Here is a 25,633-nt window from a genome sequence, read left to right as displayed (position 1 = left end):
GTTGAAGTATCGATACCAACCTAGCGTTTCGTGCATATTGAGTTGGTAAAAACCAACATATACCATTATAGATTATTCACAAGCAGCTGTTGAAAATAAAAACTCGACAGATATATTATCAAACGTTCCTTTGTACATCAATTGTATATGGTTAATTATGATCAAGCTTGCAAATATTCATAATACAAACTCTTGTCTTGTAATAAATACAGTTTCGAATCACAGAATTAAAAGCATACTTTTTATATTTCCAGACCGAAGCAACTTGTGCCGGCCGAACTTCCACCACGCCTTGAACCCCTGGGCTCCCCTGGACACCAAGTCGATGGTTGGGGCCCACACAGGATGGGGGCTCTACCGAGACAACAAGCAGGCCCTCTCCCATAGTGGGACCACACCCCTGTCCGTACATCCAGCGTCCGTCGCCACATCCGGTTCCTTCAGTTTCCCACCTACGCCACCCAAAGACGGCACTCCAGACAATAGTGCAGTTAACAATAATAATACCAACACAAACAATACCAACGGAAATTCCGACTATACTAGTTCAGAAAAATCTGTGTCAAAACAGGAAGATATTACCGATAATGGACTGTCCTACAGCGGCCACACGGCACATCCGGTACCCACATACCCATCATATGTCGGCGGCGACTACGGCGGCGGCCTTGGGTTCCACGCGCCCTCCATGTTCAAAACCTCACCGACCATCTCTTCCCGACCAAGACAAAAGTCCCGGTCAAGCGCAGGTAACCGCTTCTTTCATTAACATTGTCTCATTTCTATCTCTTCAACGCCTCCTAATTAACTTGCCATAAAATCTTGCTGACAATTTGATGATGACTATGCAGGGTTATTTCAATTTCCTTCGCGATTAGATTCGGAAGTACGTGACGTAAACGTTGTCAGCCTGCTGAAATTAAAGACAATACGCAATTAGAGTCTAGGTGGAAACAAGATTTTAACTTTGGCAGGTCATTGGATGTTCTGTTGTTTCTCACAAGTATCTGAGCTTGCTGAAAGGCAGAAAGACATTCGTAAAGTACTTTGTTTGGCATGCGTATACTTGGAGTGTACTGTCCGGGTTTATTATTTCACAAAAGACGTTCTCAAGGGCCGCCTTAAGATGATTAGTGTCGCTTTAACTGTATGACTTAAATACTCTTAAGCAGCTTCCGACTGAGAATAGGTCAGATGTCTCTGCTTCCGAAAGTGTTAACTACTGGCCTCTCCAAAAGCACTTGCCCGCACACTTCAAATGAGGGACATCTTCGCTGTAGGATTTTAAAATTGTTCTCTAAAACAAACATGTTCGAGGATTAAACATACGAGGTTGTACTTAACTGCTTTTGATAGTGGTATATATATATATATATCCGGGACTAATCTGTGTTTATATATTGATGTACACAGTTTGACTTTATTCTGTTCAATTTTGTTCTTAAGTGTATGACCCCGATAGGATGACTTTGCTAAGAAGGTGAATTCATATTTCAAATCATTACTCTATCCAAAAGCAGTATTATTCCTTTCCAATGAAAACAAATGACTCTTTCTTGTGCAGCGTTCATAACTTATCCAAATATTGTTGCGATAATATGCCTATTTATTTAAATTAATATGAATGATCGGCTATTGCTACTGTAGGGTATTTAGTTAAGGAGTTACAGGATTAGGCCTATTCTGTATTGTGGCCGGTGCTGGGACAGACAGCCAGACTAGGGAAAGCAATTCCTAGTCAGCTTTTTGTAAACATTGTCTTTATGTATAGAATACGTCAATTGAAGTGTGTACCAACATAGGGATATTTTCAATTTGAGTTATATGGATATTGATCGATTATATCTATATAAATTATCTATATATTACATTTTTATGTTTTTAACTTTATGTTGAAGTTGTTAAAAAATACTAGTGTATATATGTCGCCTTACGGGGACCTTTTGAGCAAAAAGTCTGATTAAACACGCGTCACATATGGTTATCTATTTTCGGGAAAAACAAATTACAAAAAAATGATTATTAATAAGGCATTATTTCCCAAGTCAATTAGTGACACTGAAGGCATCATCTTACCTTAGCAAGCCAAGCGACAGATGGGACCTCATTTGAAAATGTTCATTCATGGGGCTTAAGCATTCTTGTCTATATTTACTTTCTATTTACGCAATTATAATTAACAATTAAGAGTTTGGACAATTGAATGAGCGCATGTTTATTTGATTCTTTAGGTCCATCTAAAAACCTTAACCGTAAGCTGTTACTCCTTATAACTTATCTCAACAGATCTTGACTGTCGTATCTTTTCATGAAAAGAAAAAAGGTAGTAAAATTTCTAATAAAATAAAAAAAAGTCAATTTGACCCTCCGGCATATTCGCATATTGAATTTTTATTACCGATGAAAAATAACTGCCTAATTGCAATTAAAAGTAAATTGAAAGTGCCATAAAATTCATGTTACATTCCTTTGTTGTTTGTAAGTTCGCGCCTATTGTGTTAAAACTAAACATTTTGATGTAGTTACATTTCTTGTACGAGGGTCATGAAACATACTGATAGTGATAATTATCAAGTGGGGTCAAGATGTTCAAAAAATGCCAGCCTCTATGCATACAATTTACATTACGATAATGTTGACATGCCATACCGCGCTACTTATCCCTAATTATCACCAATTACGGGCTAAACCCGGTCAGTCCACATGTCGCACAGCGGGGAACCACTCCGTCCGCGCCAAGGAGATTAACTCGGATTATCTACCCTTTGTATTTTGCGCGCCAAAAGTTGCGACCACTTGCGGTCACGTCTGCCCTCGTCTTACGGATTTTAATGTACCTTTTCTGATACCAAATGTTCAAAAAATAAGTAGATTAGTTAGGTAAATCGTTAAAAGGTGAAGGAAGCGGGTTTCAGGCTGCACAGCAGTGGCGAGGTTAGTCCCTTGTTATTCGCAACCATAGTCGCATAATCCTTTTATTTTTCACCATCTATAAGTACCGCACACTTGTTTAAGAATAAACCAAATTCGCCAAGTTTGATTACCCACTTTGTAAACACTCTTAGAAGAGTTTTTAAAAATTGACATTTAGCCTGTTTCTAATTACTTGCAATTCCGTAAATTGTTGCTAAGTGGCGCTTTACTGGTTTATATTCCTGCGTTCAACTTACTACAATATACCCCGAGATTCTGCAGAAACCTGTCCTTGATTAAAATGCAGTTAGAATCGTCGACGCCATGACAAACTGCAGACAACCATGCGAGTGTAAAGACCGGATCTACGACCGGATTCCGTGTCCAAGCACAGTTAGCGGGATCCCGGGTCTCCGGGGACCGGGATTTAATTAGTGGTCGCGGCTATGTCAACAGTGGTCATTATCCGGATATTGGGGATAAATTTTCCGGCATTATTTCATCTATTTTATCTTATACAGTTTACGTACATGCATATCATATTCAAGAAGGTTTTGTTTTATTATTTTACATACGTTGATATACTCAAAGTCTATAATAGTTCAGTATAATATAACGTGTCTAGTTATTTATGGGTAAAGTAGTTTGTTGTTAGGATAATGTATTGCATCGATTTTAAAGGAACACACTGAAAATTTATATAAAATGACATTACAGTAGACAATAATGGACTAATTCAATCTCAAAGGACACGAAATGTTGGCTGTATTTCGTTTTTTTTCTCAATGAAACATTGTATGAATATTATCTACTGGATCAATCTTAAGTCAGAAATAAATGTAGAGATAAGATTATTTAGTTTTATTGTTATATTTATTTCACTGAACAAATTGATAACATCTCAGTCAAGAAGCAATATTTTGATATTTCTGTCATTTTATGCAATCACACAGGATTTTATAATAGCTGTTAAAGGGGGATATAAATTCTTTAAACTACCATAAAATAAGACATATTCTTTGAAAAAGGTAGTAACCATTGCAAAAGGAAGGGGGTAACTTTTATTTTCTTTACGACTTATTCCATTGCTGCTTATAGGGTATTCAGAGCGATCATTTGACGTGATGATGAATCGTTATGACGGTGACCTTACTGCAGCAAACCAGTCTGCAGGTACCTCCCCCAAAGGGGAAAATAGACTCACCCTCTCAATTTCCGGTTCAGGGTGTTTGAAAATATTGATATTTTTGTGTGTTTTTTTTTTCTCTTTTTTTCAGTCATTTTTTTTATAAAATCATGGGTTAGAGGGAAGTAGATGGCTTTGAGATTACTGTCAACCATTAAAAATTGAGTTTTCACTTTTTAACTCTAAAAACAGAATGGCAATAGACTGAATCCGTAAAACTGCTTTACTAATATTATAAAAAATGGGATGGAAACGACAAATTTTGAGGTTGTGTTTATCTCTGATAATTTACTTCTTTATTTCTTGATTTTCTCGTAGAACATTGCGATTATTTTGTAATCTTATCTCAAATATTTCTATAAAACCTACGCGTTAGAACATGTCGGTAAACATTAAATGCTTCTCGAATGATTTTAGTCATGACTTTTTTCCCCGATCAATCCTTTTTTCTAAGGAACAAGTTTGTATGATGATTCACTGTTGCAGTCTGGCTGCACTGAGTTTTGCACAGTTTTTGATGTTGAGACAACAATGCACTAAAATGTTTTAAAACAGCACACACCGTCTGAAGTTAAAACGTACATGTTTCAGAGCAAATCATAATCATCACAACCATGGTTTAAAATCCATAACAACACATATTGCCATTAATTATAATTAGTATAATGATCATTTATACCATTTACGTCTGTGTCTAACGTTACTATCGTGTATGGACAGATGGTTTCCAAGGTATTTGTTGTTTTATAAATGAGTTCGTTCACTTTTGGTGCAAGCGTTTGTAGTGTTTTGCGGGGTCAAGGGACAACGTGGACATATAGTTATTACAATTGTATTACAAAAGCATAAACTAATATTGATCTATACCATCACTGCGTCGAGCAGTCTTTTTGCTGTACTCGAGTCTATTAATCTATTAGTCCAATATTTTATATTTTAAATTTGTTTGATAAAGAAAAGTAATTACAGATTTTCCGTAATGTGTTATTTAAGAGTAAACGTTTAACGTTGACGTCATTTCAGAAGGCCGTGAGTGCGTCAACTGTGGGGCGACGTCAACGCCGTTGTGGAGACGTGACGGCACCGGACACTATCTGTGCAACGCCTGCGGACTCTACCACAAAATGAACGGACAGAACAGACCCCTCATAAAGCCAAAACGAAGACTGGTAAGTCATTTTACAATACGTTGTTTGGCGTAATTATTGCACTCATGGACTTTCGGTTTTAGTAAAATATTTACTATACTTTAGACAGTTAATGCACCGACGTTCCATTTTCATAAAAGGCACTGTAGTTGTGAATGGAATATCCTTAGAAAATGTCATAAGCCCGCGTGTAGACCATCGAGCATCATTTAAACATGAATGGAAGTGAAGTGATGTTTTTATGTCCAAACAAAAAAGGGCAAATATCTGTCTTCAAAGTATCTTTTGTTTTATTAATTTCACTTTAAAAGCTCCATCGATACATGAAAGTACGATTGCCGTGAACAAATACCCTTGTCGTATAATAATGGCGCTCCTCGCTGCTGTAAGAGCAAAGCAATAAAAACGGGACTGAAAGTACCGGACCCTTCGGGAGCACAAAGTTTTCAGAGTCAAGTTAGAAAGTAATTTGCGTGATCCTCGAGAGGGAACAGTAGTTTTAAAATAGAATCTGTGACATGCTGAACATTTTGCATACAAATCTTCCTATTTGGATTTTCTATGGCAATTTTCTCGCTTTGAATTTCTGAATATGCATTCGCCTCTTGAACGCTATTCAAAATATTAGACAACATCTGATGCACTCAACGTTATGTACACTTGTTTCCATGAAATACTTCAGTTGTAATATGTTTCTCAACACCGGCGTAAGTGCGTGCATATAAAATATAAACCCATGTCAAAAGAAGCGATGTTGCTGTAGACCCTTGTATATAACACTGCCTGTGAAATGTCTAACGTAATGATGGTAGAAATATTGCCGACTCTACAGGGTAATTATGATTGTGATGCTTTTGAGAGGCTGTCATGAAATATATCGCATCTTTGTTGGCTAACAGAAAAAGCATGTAACGCAATCAGGGCTTAATATGATATACAGTTGCATAATACAAATGCTTCTTTCATATCCTAATGATATTGAAATAGTTTCACTGCAGACTGTAATGCCTCCATTATAATGGGAAAACAGACAAAAATGAATAGTGGGTGGGTTAAGGGTTTAGATGATAAATTGTTATAAGAAATTCATTAATATTTTGGTGTCAGATTCATATTTTGCTGAAATTGACACCACAATAATGTTCTAAATCGTGCTCTTCGTTTGTGCTTTAAATGTAGTGGCGAATGTTAATTCTTACTTCGTGTGCACAAGTTAAATCTATTATTCTCTTTTAGCATACATATAATTAATATAACGAGTACAAATGATAGAATGTCGTGAAGTTTGGAAAATTGTCGTAATTACTGACAATGTGTCAACAGTATAAGGTAAAATAACAATTTTTCAAAACCTGCCGTGCCAACTACATTTTATAAAATTTACGAGCGAATTTAAAGTCGTTGATATGTGTAACACGTCGATAACCGTACATAAGGGGTCGAACAGCGGAGGTATTAGGGTCTCAACGGGACTTCCAGGCCTGGAAAACCCATCTGGGACCGGCTCTGCGACCCCTAACACGTCTGCGCGACACGGCCCTGCCAGCGCGTGATAAATTTATATCAACCAATTTACGGAATTGTGCTACTTTTCACGAATATTCACGAGAAAAAAAATGCATTTCTCATCAGTGTTTAATTCTGTCAAATTGTACTAAATCTTCATGACGGCGGCATGACTGAAACCCGTTTGGAATGTTGATGTAAGAAACACAGATTTCGTTAAATTTTGACACTTTAGAGCAAATTCGCAGATTTTTGGCTGCCCGAGAGCTGTGGGTAATATGACTAAAGTCGTGATTGAACTGTAAACTTCATACATTCCCATATGAATGTTTATTTTTATTAGAACACAACGTCAACGCTGTGCAAACAAGCTCGCTCGTTATAATAAACTAACACTTATATTTCATTAGAACGGTATTTTTCTCAGAATTCGTGCTTCTGGGGTATAAACTATTCGACTGCCTCTAAAATGAAGCCTTTATTATTCCATGTTTATAAACATAAATGCATGTGGCTCTACCAGACGTTTTCAAACGAAATATTGTTGAAATTGTTTCACGTTTTTCATCTATACATCTGTAAAAATATACAAACAACGCCAAAAATAATATCTACATCAATGACTGGGGTTTCTCAGTGGTTTACAGAAGAAAAATAGGACAGACAGAATGCAGTTCATTGCAGAGTTTATTAACAGGCGTAACCATAGCTATTTGAGTAATCATGGGATGATAGAATTTTAACAAGAAATAAAAAAAATAAAACAGATGTTTAAGTGTAAGCTTAGTTGTTGCACAATGACAAGAAACGAGAGTGAAGCTTTATGCCAAGTTGTCGACGTCGGTCGGGAAATAAGAACTATCATGAAAGTGTGGAAATGTACGTTTGTAAATCTCTTTATCGGAGTATCTTTAATTAACTAGAGCCTTGTCGGCATTGGTCGGGTGTTAACAGCATTATGCCGACCCCGTGTAATATAGGGCTTCGTGGAGCGTGAGCCATTTAGCGCCCCGTCATTACGGAATTAAAGCACTCGTAATCAGGATAATTACATTGATTCCAGCAGCAGTGAAAAGTAGTCCTCAAATATACAACAACGATAAATAACCATGAAAAACACACCGCCACGCGATTGTAGCCGCTTCATTTCAAATATTATGTTTCAATCGATCCATGTTCAATGTGTTTCTGTCATCCATGGGCTGTGTTTGTATACAAGAACACTTCTCCGGTTCCATGCATTAAAGTACAGAGAAACCCATTCATTTTTTATGTCGATATTTTGCGCCCCTTGTAATTTGTCTAGTTGCATGGCATCCGCCTGTTTTTTTTGGTATTTTGTTCGACATGAACCATGTGGAGAATGATTTGTGTAAAATTAGGTTGATATACAAACACAAACAGAAGCAAATATTTAAAGAAAGATATTCTTTACCCCTCCCATTGTATTTACACAGCCCGAGTATTACAACACATTATGCCCCCACATTAACAATATATTTATTTATTCAAGCCTACAAGTACCTGGCACTTAAGGTGGTATCAGTAGCAATTGAACATTTTCCTTGTATTTTTTCTTGAAAGCTATTTGACAACATTGAATTATCAGATATTTACACCATTTATCTGTTTGTTGTGATAACCGGTTCACCTCCATTGATATAAACCCAACTTCACGTAATCAATGAACGGGGCATTAGCAGGAGAGATGTACCGGGATGTTCTTTTTCAATTTTTCATCCGATATAAAAAAAAATGTACACTTCTATATAGCGGAAATGAGTAGTTTATCATCAGTTTGGTCGGAACAATTGAACGATAAAATAATACATGTTCTTAGTGACCTTCATCAAAAGACCAAAATAAAAGAGGCAGTTTTAGGCAAAGAAGTGGATACCCTTCCAGGAAAACACAGCGCATTCATGTTTCAAAAAATATATTCAATTATAAAAAAGTTGACACTAAAGTAAAGTACAATTTATAATGTTTGCTTTTCAGACATTAATATTATTACACTATATATTAGCCATTGTTCCGGCTGACAGGTGTGTAATGTTTTAATTGAACAGCTGTCGACCTGAAATGAACACGTTTTACATTGTTTTTAGAGAAAATAATTAAATCCGGGGAAGTGCTGTTAATAGCCTTGTAACGTTATGTGTTTCGTGTAAAATTATACTGCTATCATCGACGTTATGGGATATACAGTAAGGGTAATGACCACACATACAAAATAAATCGGTGTGATTTTGTATTTAATAAAACTGAATACGAATAACAAAGAAAATACAACTCTTGCATGAATCTCGTATGTAACTAACCCCCTTTTTAAAATAAATTAATACCTTATGGCGGAAACATTAAAACATCAGTAGAATTAAACAGCGATACAAGTCCCAGTACCGGAATGAATGGTTGTTTGAAAACGGTTTCGAAAGGAAACAGTTTCTTTTAAACTTAATTTGTAGTTCGAAAGTACGCAGATCGAATAAATAGTTAGAAAATCACGATATGGGCTTAACTTGTTCTATTCTAATTAATGGTCTAAACAAGAACATGAAATCACGATATGTTTACCTTGCAGGTTAAAAAACACTGATTTTCCAGGAATAAATATAAGACCTGGCGCTAGTGAGGCTCCCGGGGGCCGTAACATAGATCTGAGCCCCGGGCACCGGGGAATAAAACCAGATTAGGGCTACCGAGTCTTTCAAACCGCTTTTATTCCCCGCATTTAAATGCAATTGATCTGGAGGCCCGGGAGAACAGCTATAATGAAAATTTTAACCTTTTACGAAGGGAATGATGAATAATTGAGTTGATTTTCATAAAGATAAGTTATCCACTAGCCAGACAGGGCTGAGCTGATAGAGAACAATGCAGAAATTAAACATTAGGCCTGCCGTTTAAGATAAGATTTTCAGATTTGAGATGAAATAAAAAAAAAAGTGCCCGCTGTTGTAAAAGGCTTCCATCTGAAAGATTTATGTTGTACTATCATTAAGCCTTCTTAATATGACTACTATAAAATGTTCAAAAAACAATTTCCTTCAACATTGACCTCAAAATGTTCAATTTTCTTAATTCAGTTTTCTGTACATTGAACCAGTGTAAGCTGTTTCGATGAGACCGAGGCTGCTATTTTCAAACTTATAATTATTATTTTGCGTCCATTATTTGGCTACTGTACGAGAGCTTATGTAGTATGTTTTTTTCTGAAGTTTATTGCATATTTACTAGTATTCATATAGTCAAATGGTCAACTGGTGAATTTGTGGTCATTAGTCCGCGTTTTGCTTAAGGGACTCTTCGCATCATTGTTATTACAAATTACCTAATTGTTGAAATTAGAATTTAAATGAAGACACACTTTTAAACGGTCACAGAGCATAATTGAAACGTCAATGTGAAATGTAACATTATCTAACATCTCGAAGATTCTTATCAGCGAATTTTTTCTCGGCGTTTCAAAAATGTAAAATGTAAATGCAGAAAACAGTTCCGCCTTTCGTTTTCCACTAATGTAGTACTAATCAGCCGTAACAATACTTTGATTATGATGGTGGTGATAAAATCAAAATTGTTGCCCTCAAACGGCCATTTGGCCTTTCTCTTTACATAGCCAAGGGGTCTTTTGTAAACACGAAATTGTGAAATGGTGTATTTGTCTAATGGGCATAGTTAGAGTACAAATACAGCCTAATTTTGGATACTTTGCATTTTTTGTCGATCTGATAAACATCATGACAGACATTCACACATTTGGTTTTCTGTCAGGTCATTACCCAAGTATCTGTCTCGAGCATTATGCTGAATACAAGAAAGTTTATGGCTTCGTTTAGCTGCTTTGATCCTCGAAAAATGAAACACGTCACCATTTTAGTGTTGTCACTGGAAAAATCTAGAAACTCGCATACAACTTCATTCTACTGGAATCCACTCAGACATGCAGACATTAGCTATTCCATGCACTCTTGTAGAATGGCATATTATTGAACAGATAAACAACTATGTAAACTGATAAGTTTATGAATATTGTATGCAAAAAGGAAACAATTTAACAATAATGTAACAAGAAAACCAGCGGAGTGCCAAGACGGATATTCGAGCTTATCATTGAAGAATTTGTCATAAATCCGAGCCTTATAGAATCATTCATTTGATAAGTCGAATTAAATAGATAATGTTAAAAATCAAATTCCATCAATATAATAAACATATCTGATTTCATGTTCTAATCTGATAAAATGTTTTGTTAAGCCTATGAACAAAACGGCTAACAAGAAAATGTTAAACAAGTATCACAAAGTGGCATTTTTGATGGCCATTTTCTTAGCGATCCACGTCGCAGTTGGCTCGCTCTTCGGTCCTAGCCTACAAATGTATCAATTTGATCAGAATTATGCAGTTAAATGCCTGATAACTTTTTAAAGACATCAGAACCGTTCTAGCTTCGTGGAGAGACGAAAAGAATGAATACGCAAGATCGTAAAGGATGATAATTCACAGATAAATCTATTATCAACCGACTCGTTTTGTGATAAGAGCTGGTTTAGTTAACACGGTATGGTGTAGGATTTAGTTTAGGGTGATCAAAAATAATGATAACAAGCTAAAGTTATTTTGATGAAAATTAAATTACATTAAATAGATATTTGTAAATTGGGAATATACTGTATATCATTGACACCATATCTGAGATATATCAGACTCGAGCGAGCGTTATCTCCGGTATTACAATGGTGATGTATGGTTAGGAGTACGACTAGCAGGCAGTGGCCACACGACACCCACCATGGCCATCTTGATCATCAAATAGACAAGCACTTTATCTGGAGAGTTGTGAAAACTATATCGCAGTAATATTTTCAAACAATGATGCGATTAAACTTTATCTATGTTATTATGATATGGAGATATGTGTGTAGGTCGTCATACATTCCCACTCAACAAAGGGAGACCATCCCATTTATGCTACAGAACTGCATTTAATACATCAAAATACATACAGTTTAGAAATTCAAACTGAAAATTAATTGGAAATTTTTCAAATATATTCTAATAAAAACAAATATTTTTTTCCAAAGATAATGATACTGTTTAACTAGAGAAATATTGAAATATAAAATAAGGCAGATAATAATATAGGGTAACATCTGTTTACCAAAAAACATTATCAAAATTAAGTAATATGACAGTTAAAGACAAACCCCCCAAAATACAGCCACAATGAAGATAAGTCTAATATGTATTAAGAAGTATTTCATTTACTTCTAACAGATCTAAAGGGCCGACTAGACAGCAGATGGCATATAGAGGCAAATGCTCCATTTCAGCTTCATTAATTGGGCGGATTAAGCCCTTGTTAGCTTCTGGTAGTTTTAATAGCCGCGCCAAATAAACTTGTATCCCTGTAATGATTCCGCGGGATTTATTTAAGTCGGTGTCTGAGAGAGGGGGAGGGGCTGTAATCATTTTAATACCCTGCTCAAACGAAGTATAACAACGCGGGCTTCCCATTCTATAAATGTTATTGCAACTTGAGTAGCAGTCAACATATATGATATGCACACACTCCTTGAAACAATCATACAAAAAATGGGCGTTTTAAATTTTGTTCTCGGCAATTCTCAATTTCCTATGTAAAACAATCTTACATTAAAACCATACATCCTTTTAGCCCGTTTTATTTGACCTACGCTTTGGCATTGGCTTTTTGTTTCTTTGAAAAACAAAACAGCTATATGTTCAATGTAAGTGTCCGCAAAAATGCTCATTAAATTTCTTAATGAGTCTGTTATATTAGAGTTTAAAAGGTAAATGATACCCGGCGGCCAACAATGTCGTTTTGTTTCTTCTATTATTACTTTACTATGTAATGGATTTTGAATATTTCGTTCCTATTAACATATTGACGTTCAGTTTGAGATCAGTGTTTCCTGAGGGCTTGTTTTAAAAGCTTTTCTTAATGCAGAACGCCAGTCATACTACTAATAGCTCACCATTTACCATTCATTAACATTCTTGCCCACAGATTTGTTCACGTGTGAGAGTATACTACATGAAACATTTATACCATAAACAGTGTCGCTTTTGAGAGAAATAGCTCGCGTTTTCTTCAAATGACAGTTTTTTTCTTGCACTGAATAAGACAACAAACGAGCCCCGAAACTATCAGTAGGTCCTTTGTAGATCTCCTAGTTACTTTCTACCAAGAATATTCCTTAAATGACCAAAACCACAGATTCCTTAATGGAAGCAATGAAACAGATAATGCTAAATTAACAGAAATTACTAGGATGGTGGAAATAATGAATTATTGTTCGCTCCCAAGACATTCCTGTCTATAGGTGGCGCCGGTCAGTTGACCAGGCTCCGGCCGCGCCTTTCCGCTGCCGGGTTCGGGGTGTAAGTGTAGCTGACCAGCGCATGCCTCACTTGACCACAACAAATACTCGAGGACTTACTGGACAGACAGCTCTGTTGGGTGCCAATTAAGTCGAATCATTGCAAATTAGAAGCAAGTGCACGGTGACAGGCTACTTAACACCAATGTGGCAATGTTAGATCATCGTCAAAATCATCGTTACAAATTAAGACGTTGCATCTGATAAGTCGCTGATAATACACGATTAAAATAGTCAGCATATACGTGTATGATCGTATAGCAAACAGAAAACACATAATATTTAGTCTGAGGGAATCAGATAGGCCGTACATCTGTTGGACACATCAATAGATTGTTCTGGATGATAACGGAAAGTTTACAAATGAATGACATGGCCGGTATTGTAGTCACCGTGCCCGGAAGCAAGCACATGGCCGCTGCAGCCAACTTTTGCACTGGCCAGCCCAACATGTCAGATAATATCTACCCAGATATCGCTACATCTACAATACATAAACAAACTCTGTGATGTTTCATAAAGGTCGGTATCCATCAAAAGGCCGGAGAGAAGGTCTAGTATGTATGATTTATAGTAATATACTTCTATATACTTATTACCTGAAGGCTCGCTGGGTACAGTCTACTCCAGCGTACTTGGGTGCAATAGTATGGGAAGCTATTACCGCGGCTATATGACACTACCAATCTGTGTTTTCTTTGCTCCTATGCTCTCTGGTAGCCCGCCGACGCCATATCGCCGTGCCTTATTCAATTAAACGTGAAAGATATTGCTCTCATTCTCTTGTGAGGTAGCGAATCGTGGGTATACTCGTGGTATGCCTTGCCTACTAAGTTACAACTTTAGACGAGAGGAGTTGCTTTTGAAGAGCATCTATTACATGGAAGCGACATATTATTATTGCATAGCTCATGATCCTACAAAACTTGTCACTACCTTTACGACGATTATCCGTCTTATTCGTTTATTACGAAACAAAGTAATGCATTTTTCTTCTGAGATGTTTGTTTGTGAGTCTGGGCGATGTTATGGGTTTGGCCATTTGTTAGTCAGCAGTTTTTACCTTTATGATTGTCATTCATGAGAGACTGAAATAAAGCAAGATGAAATACACAGAAGCTAGATTGACAAGAAGGTCCAAAGCGCAAGGCGTTACACCTTGAACATTTTAAAAGAGGGGTTTTACAACCTCAAATCTGAAACCCGACACGTTTGTATACAGACATTAAGAGTAATATTACGTGCGAAGAGCTGTTTAAAGTTGTAAGAAGTTGGCTATATGGGTTCCGAGGGTCGCTCATGTGTTGCAGTCTTCATCTGTGCGGTAGACTCAACACGCAAACAAGCCATACAAAACCATTCGGATGACTTCTGGCAACGCCCTCTATCTGTAGTTGAATAGAATTCGGATGTTTCGCTTGCACGGACATCTATTGACTAAACACCGCATTTATTCATTACGCATAAAGAAAAATACATTTGACTATTGTTACATCGTCAGTCGTTGTGGGTATTGGAAACATATAGTGTTACATGTTGATGGCAATGGCTCACCATTTTAAAAGTTTTTCAACTACCATACTTTGGTCGATTTAACTACACATGCGAACTGTTTTCAGGGTGGAAAGTGAGGCATGTCCATACAAACTGCCTGAAAAAAAATACTGCCATACGTTCTGTTTTGTTTCCATAGAAACATTTAAAACCTAGATAAATCAGCAATGGGAATGACTTGAAAATTCATAAAACTCATTGGTTAGGTTTTGCATTTACAAAGAAATTGTTGTTCTGTGCTGAAAGTGATTCCGAGGCATGTTCTGCCATTCAAAACCTTTAAAAAGTGTTTTCCGCCCATTTTCATTAAACTATTCCATTTCACGGGTAACCGTGGGCAGTGCCCCCAAACAAAAACACACATTGTGCACCATGAAAGGGAACGTTGTTAGATTATTAGTTTATTAGTTTCTGACCAATTACATTTGCCGAAACAAAACTGGCTTATTGGTTTGATCAAAGTAGAAAATTTGACACCAATACGTTATATTAACAATTCGTTTGAACCAGTTTGTAAGAAATACAGAAAATTAGCTTTAACGGTTTCCAATTAGAAATGAGAAATATTAGTTTTGATTTCATTTTCCTTCTCGTTTGAAATTCTAAACTAGGCTTGGCCAATACAAGAAATTGTAGACACTATTAAATTCACACTCTCAAATAAAACAAAAGTCAAAATAAATTAAGTGAAAATGCTTACGGCAAATTCTGGCTGGCACCTTTTAATAACATCAACATTTGGGATTCCGAAGGGAACAAAACTTCAAAGAAAATGTTCATTCTGATTATTGCTTCACGACTTTCGTATAAAATGGATCATTCCAAATTATGAAGAAGTGTTCATATCAATTTATTTTCTATCCATTGGTAATAATGAAGCTTTCATATGTATTAAATATGTCTCCCAGTTATTGTTAACTGAGTGACATATCGTATGATACTTGCAAGGGTAAATTCTTAATGTGCAACCATTAATACAAATAAGATAAATATAATATACTGTATCCCGGTTTTGTGTATTTTCAGTCTGCGGCCCGACGAGCAGGAACAAGTTGCGCGAATTGCGGCACGAGCACCACGACGTTATGGCGACGTAATGGAAACGGAGACCCCGTGTGTAACGCATGCGGACTCTACTACAAACTACACAACGTAAGTGTTCATATACACACTGACATGATTATTAAGCTTTGGCTATTATAACACCGAGTTAAATAAAGCTTGTTTAGCAAGGAAACGACAAGGCACGTTACTCTCATAACAATGATATCTTGTTTTTAAGATAACTAGGTCAAGGTCACATTTATGCATTTTATAATATATTGTGCATTACACTTAAATTGAAAGCAAAAAGGTAAACGCATGGTTAATATATAATGATGTAAAGCACTGAGTTGGGGAAACAGTTTAATTTGCAGATGTATACAAAAGGTTCTGTTGAAAATAATATCGAATCTATTTAATGAAGTTTTAATGAAAATTTCAATTCATTCATGTCAGAAACCTCGATTTTCCTTACGCCTTCCGTTATTATTTATGGGCTATTATAGAACCAAGTAGAAGGCAAATATTTTTGCTTAAATAAAGAATGACATTTTTCTATAATGGAAGAGTCATCAATAATACGAAGGTATTTGGGATTCGTCCTCCGCCATATATTTAATAGTGTGAAACCAACACCGCACTTAATCGCTCAACCAAAATTATTACATATAATAAATCGAGTTGTCGCCAGTCTCCATTATAGGGTATGAGAGAATTACCCACAATGGATATAACTCCATTTGTAAATATTTTAGTTGTGACATTTGTGCTTTTTTGCTAAATGATGCAAATCCTTGGGCTCCGGCAATGGTTGGTGAGCCCATCTCGGCCTGGTACGCATACTAATGTACGAGCAGTGATTTCTCGGGCTGCGAGCCGGAACGCTCATAACGAGCTCTTCCAACCTTTAAAATGTAATTATAGTTTTTCAAAAGGCACCAACAATATTTATATTAACCATAATTTTCGAGTTAATGATGGCGCGTATATATACCCAAACGATGTATAAAAGTTTATGAACTTGAAAATGCGGAAACATAAATATTGCCTCTGTCTTGAGAGTGATAAATTAGCCGTTTTCCACACTGAAATCAGTTTACTATATGATCCGTTTCGAGATTGAGTGTGTCTTTTCTTGGCATTTATTGTGATTTGTGGTCATTAAATTATCTCAGTTCCTACACGTATTTATTGTAAATTCAGTTTTATTGTATAATTTTATATTAGTTTTCCATAACCCAAACTACTTATATTTATATGAAACATTAACGTCAAACGGCTGAGAGAGCACGTAGGGTACAAATATATTATATATACTATATAGCCCGTATTCAGAATGGTTTATACGTACTTAGGCTTAAAAATATCTTATATTGAAATATATATATATATATAAGTGATAAGTAATATCTAAAACAATCCAGTAAAGTTTTAAGTATTTTTTTTGTAGAAAATATATATTTTTAATAAATTAATAAAAATAAAAATAATAAATAGATAAATAAATCGATAAATAAATAAATTGAATAAATAAATAAATATATAAATAAATAAATAAATAAATAAATAAATAAATAAATAAATAAATAAATAAATAAATATAAATAAATAAATAAATAAATAAATAAATAAATAAATAAATAAGTAAATAAATAAATAAATAAATAAATAAATAAATAAATAAATAAATATAAATTTGATTAATTTATAAAACAGATAGAAATGCATAATTCTATAAAAAATAAATAAATAAAAAATGATTCTAAAAAAACACATGGATGGATGTAATGTTTGAAACAGAATATTTCTGTTAGACTATCAGTGATGATGATTGTAAACATTTGAGTAATCGCTCAGGACATCGTTTGTGGCTGTAATTTCATGGATAATTTCGTTCTAAACTCAGCCGTTTGTTAAAATACTTATTGTAATAATTAAAACCTCATCTTGAACTTATAACGTAATGTACGAAACTATAATATGAGGCAATCGGACATTTTTCATACCATTGATATTCTTTTAATTTACTGGAAAGAGTATAAGTAAATTGATTTCTCAAAGAATACTTCAAATATCATATAAAACGTGTATTTGACCATATACCCGAACAGTTCCATTAAAACCATAATTAGGAAACGGGTGAAAATTTTACATGGAATAAATTGAAGATAATTGGTCGATTTAGAAGTGATGCGAATCAATATTGGGTCGATAAGACTGTGAACGATGCGAAACTGAAGACTAGAACACTCACCTTTCCTAATTAGAAAATCGAAAAACATCGCGACAGATTGCCATGTGGAAACTTCAATTTTGTTTTGTTTTCTTTTCCAATTATTTCAGAGGCATTTTGTTTATTTGTTTCGCCCACATATTTTTCGTAACAAAAAGAAAACTGTCTACAAAATCACTCAAGTAAAATTTATGCGTTCCAACAATATAAATAAATCATAAGTCTTTGATATAGACACTTTAATGCAGTTACAATGATTTTTAGTAAATAAATCTCTGAAAGATAAGTGACATAACGGAGACGATTAGATCTCATAGTTTACCCACACGGTATAATACAGGCAGTCTAAGGTCACCGAAAAATGAAAACAGTAATGTCTATCTCATTACAATAATCTTACAGACACAAAATTATCATTTATATCTTAGATTGATAGTATTATCATAAAGAATCGATCATGTGATAGAATCTAAATAAGAAAATTTATAACAACGGTCGCGCGACGCTATCTACAACAATATAGTAAAGACGGAAATATGTAGATACAGGCTGTATTAAGGATTACAGACAGGAATATATCACTGTATAATAATATTGTTAAATGATATAGGGGCAACAACAAATATACAAGCTTTAATCAGAATGTATATATCATCTTAAATCAGAATGTATATAGCAACTTTAATTTTATATACCATGTTCGATCATAATGTGATTAACATAGCTTTCACATTGGTCTTGACTTCGATATTTCAATCAATTAAAATGCGTTTCGAACTTATAAATACCTTGTTCCTGTCAAAAATTATTGAATTACTCTTAATGCTTTTATCTTGACAATTTTGTCTGATCTTTGTGTCACTTGTAAACTTTTTGACTTGTAATTTACTCGCCCAAGTATCAGCTTTAAACATGATCAGTAAAAAAAAAAATACGTAAGAGCCGATATAGTTTTCTACTGAATGAACCGAATGTATATATGACAACTAAATAAAGGATTCAATGCAGGCAAGGTATAGAATCACCACAAGGTGTTTCACTGTACAGTTTCGTGTCAGGTTTAATGCAGACGACTTTATACACTCTTGGAGTTTTCAGTTATTTTAAGAGCGCCATAATCTAAAGCACTAATTATAAAATAATGACTCCTTGTTATTTCGAACTCGCATTGTTTCTTCGGTTTTGAGATGTTTATCTTTCGCATAATGCCTCATAGGAAATAATGTATTTAATGACTTTAAGTGATTACTTTGCTCTGCCTGTCAATTGTAAGATTATAAAGTCACAAAGTCTGGGCCTGGATAAGCAAGAAATAAGCCTCAAGGTTTTCACATAGGATTTTAGCGTATTGTGGTCAACTGACAGGCACCGTGTCGCATACGAAATTCGTGACACACTGACCCTCCGATTTATGATTCAGATTGAAAAAAAAGAGAAAATATATCTAACCAAATAGAAATAAAGTGAAGCACACCAGTCATAATCAATGTTTAGGTCAGAATACAGAAAGGTCGGAAAAGCTATTAGAAAACATGATTCACGCGATTTTCACGGAATGGTTACTTTCATGTCACCGTTCTGGGTCCTCCAGACGCATCTAACAAGCGTTTTTGCGACACTGGCGACATTTAATTTAGTGGTATTAGACCCAATCATCTAACAAGCAGGCCTATATTTGGTCAAGTATAGAGTGTTTCGTGCCCCTTCATTACGTCGAGAGCAACCTGTTATTAGCTTGCTCATAAAACGCAGTCTATTTTTCAATTGTAAGGAAACAGTAACAGGCTTCATAAAGGGACGACACGGGATCTATGGTACTTAAGTCATAATTTCAATGTTGTTTTAGATAATTGAAATGAAGCACAGTAATTATAGCTGTAAAGGTTTCAAGATGTTAAGGGTAAACTTGAGTAATTTTAGAAATAACCTGCTACTCATATTACGCACCGTAACGAAAATTTAATAGCAATTAATATGCAATTCGCTCCTTAAATTGAGACACGGCGCACAGGAATAAATGCAACTTTATTGATACTTTCAATTCAAACACCGGCCCCAAGAATTTGATATTGTGGCACGGGTGGATATTTATGGTGAAATAATGGAAGAAAATGTGTTAAGTTATTTAAATTTTATTGAGAATAAAAGTTTGTTGCTGGCAGCCAGGTTGAAATCAAGTGGTACTTTAATATGCCAACTGTTATCGCCTGTATCAGGTGGCTGTAAACGTGTGCCCCGCTCGAAGGACGGACTGCTAGGATTATTTCGACGTCGCATGCAGTGCGACTGAGACCGCTTCTTATAAAGGATTCCTTATATCTTCTTAAAACAAAGAGAATTCTGATTCAGTATTATTCGAATTTTAAAATGATTTTACACTTAGTCTTTAAATTGCGCGTGATTTTAAGCGGTACTTAGTAAGTCTGGTTATAAAATATAGCTTTAATGCGACGATTGATTGCATTTGTCCCAAGACAATTTCGTACCATGGATAATTCGCACCGCGTTTAATAATTTACTGCTGCACGGTGGCGCCTTGGAGCAATCCGCTGTCACATTTTCTCCCGGTTTCATAGGTCTCCGCCACATAAATATCGCCAGTGATTGTCCGTGAGCCCCTGGGGACCCGTTTGTTGAGAAAGGCTTCTAAAAGGAAATAATGAGGACTTGAATTACCTGACAATGGCGAGAACTTTTAATTTCATTAATATCATTAATGCCTTTGTAAGTTCAGTCCGTATTATATTTTAATTCCTGCATTGTTCAAGAGTGTGTGACTTCCAAGAAATAAAGAAGAAACACTACTATATATTTATTTACCGATGGCCGTTACAATTTTGGGGCAGGGTGCACTAGACGATTTGGGTGTTAAAACTATTGGGTACTGTCTAAAAACTATTATGTAATATTTGTCATTCGTGAAATGCAAATTTTGCAAATCATACATAACAACGGCTGAAAGCCATGTCTAATTCAATTAACCCGTAATTGTTGGTTCCACAACGATCAGTTAACCACCGGGTACCGGACACTATAATTCACATTGTTATTTTGCCTAACAGTCACAACTGACGCGCCATGAATGGCTGAAATTGAAAGTGGTCATTGGGATGGCGACAGCGAAAAATGGACCCCGCTTGTGAATAGTCAACGGTTATTAGAGCTATTAGGTAGACACAGCCATATCCTAAGCAGACGACATTCGCGTACGCCCATTAACTCATCAAAATTGCGGCCATGTAAACACTGGGACATTTTTGTTCAGATCGTGTCAGGCAACCATAGCTTTTTGGTCAGTCCCATCCTCAGACTGGTCATTTTAGAATTAAATGGATATTTGGGGAAATTAAAAGAAAAAAGGCGTCCCTGGTGTCGGTTGGGTAACTTCGTGTCGTCTTATGCTGTAATGTATTGTCGTCTGTTTGTTCATCCAGTTGTCGTCTGCTTCCACATGACCGCGAGTGACTTTATTCAGGAGATGTCACCGATATACACGATTAGATAAACAAATAGTAGTTGTAAAACTAATTTCGAATAAAAATAAACTTTTACAACAAATTTATATCTTAGTTCGTCCGGTCGGGAATAAATTGTTCACGCCAAAAAGGAAATAAAAATGAATCTCTTGTAGCAGTAAATCATATGTTTATGTGTATTTTGAAGGTTAAAGCATTGAAATCTATCAAAATTGAAAGGATAATTATACAACAGTGTGGGGAACATGATGATACTTAGCATATTTGAGGAATGACTATGTCGCCAATTACACTCCATTCCCAACCATATTCATTTCTGGTATAGTTAACCGAACCTTATTGAAATAAAAGTCGAAACATTGGAAGTGATATAACTTGTGGCTTTGGATGATTAAATTCAAACGAAATATTATTATTTTCAAGGGCTATTATTTTCTATTATTGGCGCCGACGTTACGAAAAGAGTCTAACCGAGGAGTTTAATATAACCTTGTTTCGTTTTTTCAATCAATGAGTAATTAATGAATAATTAAAAATACATTCTACCAAGGGTTATTTGTAATGGCTTTGACATTCACATTAAAACGGATGTCCAAACATTTTGAATACCCGCGTAAGCTTATTAAGAAAGAAACAGACATACTGGCAATTCAAAAACAATGAGTCCGCTTGTTAAAAATCTTCAATGGAAAGGTATATATTGGGTCTGGCAGAAGAAATTACTGGCAACCCAGTAAAACCAGCAGGCATGATGTAGTTTATAGTCGAAGCACCCACACTTGACAGGAGCCCTTTTGTTTTACACCCTCCCGTTGCCAGCCGAAGAGGGCAGAGGGCCCAATTTATCTCACTTTCGGTCGGGCGCATTACACGGTCAGTTGGACGCGTATCTTTGGCCGCTAACATTGACATTGGGGCTCTAATCGCCCCTGATTACTGCGCCAAAATGAGGCCCGGCGTGGGACAGGCTTAGAAAAACGGTGAAAACTTTCTATTGTAGTAATTGTAATTCTCAGGCATTTTTGTCTGCCAGAAAATTGCCCTCCGAGACAGGGAAATTAGAATGTATTTTTCTCAGAGCGGTTCGTTGAGCAAGTTACATGCTGATGCTAATGTAGACTGGCAGAGGCGAAGGCTACAATTTTACGACTATATAAAAACCCCGAGTTGCTTTGCAGTTTGTTAAGAGAGTTGTGAATAGGAACACCCAAGTAAATCAGCTAAATGAAGAAAAATGCCAGAAAACTAGTAAAATATGAATTATATTACAGAGGCGTATTACATCTGACAAATGGAAACTGTTTCCTAGTATAAATCAGCTGCTGACAGAAAAGATACATTGTTGTATTTGCGTGGAACTATGCTTGGGTTGTAATGGGTAATGTGTTAATTGAAAATATAACATATTGTATTTCCAACTTCAGGTGAGCCGACCACTAACCATGAAGAAGGACGGCATTCAGACCAGAAACCGGAAAATGTCCACAAAAAGTAAGAAGAACAAGAAGCTAGCGGCCATGTCGGACCTCCTGAAGGGTGGCCCTCTGGACAAGTTCTCAGGGTTCAACCCAATGAACCACGCCATGCATGCCCCCATGCCCACATACATGACGGGCGGCTCGTCATTTGGTTCTTCTTACCTTTCACACGGCGGACATCATATGCAGGGCGCGGGCGCGACCATGGGAGGCTTCGGTAACTCCTTCCCCACGTCAAGTTTTGCGTCATCATTCTCAAACATACCCAACGGCGGCTACTCTTCTGGGTTGTCGTCTGGTCTCAATCTATCTACGTCAACAAATATGGTAGGAGCAGCCATGGCCTAACTGCAACAAAGGGAAAACACTGTGTTTTGAAACAGCTATTCTAAAGAACGATAACACCTACTTTTATCGACACAAAACTGCCAAAGTTATATTTATTGTTTGGTCATTGCGCGTGTCTGTGTGTTTGTACACATGTACAGTGACAATTTCTTTGATTCGAGAACGATTCGAGGAACGCAGTGCTGTGGCTTATCAGAGAATAAGCTTTAAAATCTACGCATTGAGATAGACCAAGCTTGTCGTGGTTTAAATGCAGACCAGGTTTTGTTCAAATTATGTGACAGTTTCAATGGATTAAGGACTTTAGAAAGTGCGTGACAAGCCACCATTTGGGTTAAGAAGCGCATCACAAGAGATCTCGATTGACTGATCGTGAATTGCCCGGGGTAGGAAACAAAACTGCGGATGAATACATAAACCTTGCTCTGCATACAGCAGCAGAAAATGAACATTGTTAAACATGTCATGAGGTGAATGTTGTTTAAATGCTGGAGAAGATTGAAGATGTCATTTGAGTAAAATAGCATGCTACGCATTGTTGATTGCGCTAAATGTGTGCAGATTTTGCTCAAATATGATGCATCTTCTTTCTCTTCTTTTCACGAGAACGCATCAGACGATAGTGTATCAAATTGTTAAATTGTTGTTTGAATTGTTCAAGTACTAGATCCGGTAAATCGTATGCTATACATAGCATACTATTTTCTCTGAAATATTTTGTATTTGGTTTCTTTCAGTGAAATCCTAATAAATGGCATTATTTATATTCGAAAGCTTTTAGGTGAAGTTCGTATGCAACTATTTTATAAATACATGAACTTTTTACAAACGAAAATAAGAGTGTTTTTAGCTTTTGTGCCTCATTTGATAAACGAATTGACTTTTTTCAAATGGTTTTGAAAGGGTTCATGATTTGTTGAATTGCTGTGCTCATTTTTTTTTTTATTTCTTCTAACACTAAATTGGAAAGTAAAAAATACATAGAGACTTACAACCCATTATGTAAATATTGACTTTGACAAATGCCCTTGGTAAGGGATGAGCTAATCTCATTTTTTTTTGTGGAATGTGTTTGTTTTTTTTTCTTCAACTTACACATGCGTGAGGTGAACTATTTGTTATAGATCTGGTAAAAGAAAGCGATACATGTTCATTATGTCCTTGTAAATAGTTATATTTATTTAACACGAGATTTGCAAAAGAGATTTGTACATATTTTTGACTTACTGATTGATGAGAAGATGTTTTTTATCTGTAAGTCAGCTGTTTGTCTAGTCCCGGTATAAAACATTGAATCTCAAGTACATGAATCATTATTATGCATTAAAGAGGGTACTTCACTTCGTATACATACTACGTAAATAGATCACGATTCTGCCATTGCAAAAGTGAACATATTTCTCTTATCCATAAATGTATCAGTCATTTAATCATCCATGACTTGTTAAGGATCTGCATAAAATCCAAAATGACGTCATGCTGTCTCATGCCGGAAGTGACGTTTGTTTACTTCCGGTTGATTAAAAATGGCAGACGATCATTGCTTTATCCATGTAGTTTGCTTTTTTTGATGCATGATGTACCAAATCATGTTCTATTATGGACCTATGATAGCGACATTCCGATGTATGGTCTAACTCATATCTCACTTCAAAGATCAATCATACACTCGGATTAGTCCTACACATTGTAGTAAAATATATGTTAATTGTTTTCTAATGAAATCCATAATATGGATAATATATGACATTATATTGTAATAGATATGTAAAATTGTTTTAAATGAATAAAGGTTATGAAAGTGGAATTTCGTTTTTGTGCATTTATATCATATGTATAACGCATTTATTCAGAAATCAGAAATTGGTAATTAGGAACTTTATAAAAGTAACTAAGGATTAAGATACTTCTATATAAAAAAGTTATGAGCGTTTATTCGGATGATAATGTTGGATCGGTACTTTAAACTGTAAGACGAGTACACTACAAATGTCCTTTGAGGTGCGACTTTTGGCAGACAACCGTCAGTGGAAACCCTTTTCAAGGGGGCCCGGCCTCTGGGTATGAAAAATGACACTAGCAATATGTGACCCTATCAATTTAATGATGCTAATGAATTAAATTCATATTCATAGACGCTTTCTGTTATATCCCTAGTTGATTTAATTATACATTCATCCATATAATTTTAGGGGTAACTCGATACGACACTTTTTCTAGTTTAGCATTATATCAACAAATAAACGTCACATCATGGTTTGTATAAACCGAAATTTCTCCCCAGTAGACGGAGAGTAATGAAAATTAATAGAGATTGTTCATTGTCTGCGAAAAGCTTGT

The 25,633-nt window shown here is 35.7% G+C and overlaps 1 protein-coding gene across 4 annotated transcripts in view; it reads left to right on the top strand.

Annotated features, from left to right (window-relative positions):
- The window catches only part of LOC128217351 (transcription factor GATA-3-like), a 32,663-nt gene extending 7,563 nt beyond the window's left edge, over positions 1-25,100 (top strand). For 3 of the 4 annotated variants that reach the window (XM_052924458.1, XM_052924457.1, XM_052924456.1), the window contains exons 3-7: positions 255-749; positions 4,012-4,086; positions 5,123-5,268; positions 15,741-15,866; positions 22,892-25,100. In XM_052924458.1, the coding sequence (XP_052780418.1) occupies positions 255-749; positions 4,012-4,086; positions 5,123-5,268; positions 15,741-15,866; positions 22,892-23,293 (1,244 nt within the window). In that variant the 3' untranslated portion in view covers positions 23,294-25,100. The remainder of the gene's footprint in view (positions 1-254; positions 750-4,011; positions 4,087-5,122; positions 5,269-15,740; positions 15,867-22,891) is intronic. The other variant, XM_052924459.1, reaches the window with a different exon arrangement.
- Positions 25,101-25,633: the final 533 nt, after the last annotated feature.

The sequence above is a fragment of the Mya arenaria genome, chromosome 14 (genome assembly GCF_026914265.1).
Source record: "Mya arenaria isolate MELC-2E11 chromosome 14, ASM2691426v1".
Classification (NCBI taxonomy): domain Eukaryota; kingdom Metazoa; phylum Mollusca; class Bivalvia; order Myida; family Myidae; genus Mya; species Mya arenaria.
The sequence above is the reverse complement of the archived record's forward strand: the minus strand, read 5'-3'. Positions and strand labels throughout refer to the sequence as shown.